We start from the raw sequence: 2,443 nt of genomic DNA, 5'->3' as shown, positions 1-2,443 counted from the left end.
AAGGATATACTATTATAATACATGTACTGACATGGACTGTTGGAGGTGCACGAATGTATAATATCTTGACTCCAGCCTCCAACTTGGAGTCCAAGGACCGAGGTCGTACGCTTACAGCCTTTCTGCTGCTAGCCTTCGACGCTATGTTGCCATACGCCCAAGTCACCCAAATCGCCCGAACTGCAGCCTTCATCTGATATTGGCACTCGAAGATGCAGCCCCGAGTATTTTCAGAAAGCTGCTCGAGCTCGAGAAGGTCGTGAAAAATTTGCAACGTCGGCATCGACCCAGCGAGGTGCGCCACAAGAATGGTCTTCAGATGATGTCACATGCGTAGCTAGATGAATGCCCTCAAGGTATCTTGCAGAACACGTAATAACAAGCGAATGTACATCCATTCACCAGCTACTCGGCTCATAGATCTTGTGGTATTAACGTTAATAACAAGTGAGTGATTCGCAACTGAAAAGAAACAATGAGAGCGCCTTCGTAGTGTACGTTACGCTGAGCTTCCTATCATCCCTTCGATACCAAGTGCAATAATGGCAGCAATGCCTACCCCGAACGTAATCTCCAGCGCCTTCTTAATGTATGACCACTTCTTGGGATTCTTTTCGATCGCCTGCGCAGCTTCTTCCGTGACTTTTTCGATCTTTTCCTCGTTGGTCGCAGTGACTTTGCCTCCCGCCTTGAGCTTCATCAGCGCGTTCCCCCATCTGGCTTTCGCAGCTTTCGACCTTTCGAGTTTGCCTCGCGTCGCTACCTCCTTGGCAGCCTTTTGCCACTTCGCAGCGTCCTCGCCTTTATATTCTTCTGCATTCTTGAGGACGTTCGTCCTCTCCAACTTCTCCGCGACGTCCGCCCAACCTCTCTCTTCTTCCGCTGCGTTTGCCGAGCCCCCAGCTGCTTCAGTCGCTCCAAGGGCACTTTTTAGATTGCGAGCGGCGTCGATGGCAGACTTAGAGCCACGCTCGCTCGTGCGAACGAGGTGTTCAGCAGTCAGGACATTGAGGAAGTCCAGAATGACAAATACAACGAATGCACTATTAGGCATGGTTGCAATTCGCGAGGAAGGTTTGTCTTGAATGTCAAATGTCAATTGATATAATAAATGCTGTGGCAAACTTACGTTTCGCAACTCCTTGTCATCGATGGATCATAAAGATCATGATAGATAGGAATAGTGTTGGTTAAAACCACTACCGAGTTAATACCTTTTACCGTTAATCAACCCCCTAATACCAGTTAGTACCGTTAATAACTTTGTGTACTACTAATGTGTCAGAATGTTCGGATAGCGTTGTTGAAATCTGACGTGGCGGCCAAAATGTTTTGGTCGCGTTGTTGCTGTCTTGCGTGGTGGTCTGCTCGAGCAACACGCTTTGTTGGCCCCCCCTGGTCCTCCACATAGATGTATCTACGGTCCTCCATCCTCGAGAAGCCGTACTCCGTCCTCCTCACTACCATTTCATAATTTTATTTGCTGTAAAGAGCATTGTGAGACCGACGATAGCGAACCATGGACCACGACACAGACGCAAGAGAGCCTAATGACGCCAGTACTCTGCCCCGAATCAGTGAACAAGGACGTCCACAGGATAGTGTTTGGAGCGAGTTTGATGTGGTTGTTCCAAGGTGGTCGACACCGAAGAAACAACATCCTGACGTCCAGTGTAAATACTGCGCGAAAACTATTCGTCATGCCCAACCGAAAAAGAATCTTCGCCCTCACATTCGTCGCTGCCATAAGGCTCCTAACAACGTTCGTTTTCGATATCCGCCAACTCCAGCCAAGGGATCCCGAGATGGCGAGAGTGAAACCCGTCAACACAAGCGAGCTCGAAGTGAAGGCGAAGAAACGCGAGCGGTAGTACCTCGACTCTACACGAAGAGTGAGATCAGGGCTTTTCATCACGAGGTCGCCCCTGCCTTTTATTCGTCTGCAATTCCCTTCCGTGTGGTCGAAAACCCGAAGATGCGGCATATTTTGACAAAGTATTGCCCCGGGATGCCGCTACCATCGCGTCAGGATCTCGCTAGCGCGCTACTGGATGATGCTTATCGCGAAAAACGAGCCAATGTCGAGCTGGTGCTACGAAGTCAAACATACGTTACTGTGGTTACCGACGGTTGGTCGGACCCAAATAGCGAGAGCATCATCAATTTCATGATCACATCGCCGTTTATGCGTCCAATAGGGGGGTGCTCCATTCTAAGGGGCGAAGACCGACACACCGGGATGTATATGGCATCTGCATTGGGAAAAGTAATCTCAGACGTCGAAGAAATAGTTGGAAAGAAAACTGTCGCTGCGGTCGTCACGGATAATGCTGCAAACATGCGTAGGTCATGGGAAATACTCTATAAAAAGAAATACAATCTCTGACGTGCAATGGATGCTCGGCTCACACGCTCAACTTGCTGCTGAAGGATATGTTCGGTA

At 49.1% G+C, this 2,443-nt stretch overlaps 1 protein-coding gene across 1 annotated transcript; it reads right to left on the bottom strand.

Annotated features, from left to right (window-relative positions):
- Positions 1-499: 499 nt before the first annotated feature.
- On the bottom strand, positions 500-1,054 carry PITG_20940 (secreted RxLR effector peptide protein, putative; the record flags this gene model as incomplete). Its single annotated transcript, XM_002895146.2, has 1 exon — positions 500-1,054. The coding sequence occupies one exon, from the start codon at positions 1,052-1,054 to the stop codon at positions 500-502; it is 555 nt and encodes a 184-aa protein (XP_002895192.1).
- Positions 1,055-2,443: the final 1,389 nt, after the last annotated feature.

This window comes from Phytophthora infestans, genomic scaffold, assembly GCF_000142945.1.
Source record: "Phytophthora infestans T30-4 supercont1.241 genomic scaffold, whole genome shotgun sequence".
NCBI classification, from domain to species: Eukaryota; Oomycota; class Peronosporomycetes; order Peronosporales; family Peronosporaceae; genus Phytophthora; species Phytophthora infestans.
The sequence above is the reverse complement of the archived record's forward strand: the minus strand, read 5'-3'. Positions and strand labels throughout refer to the sequence as shown.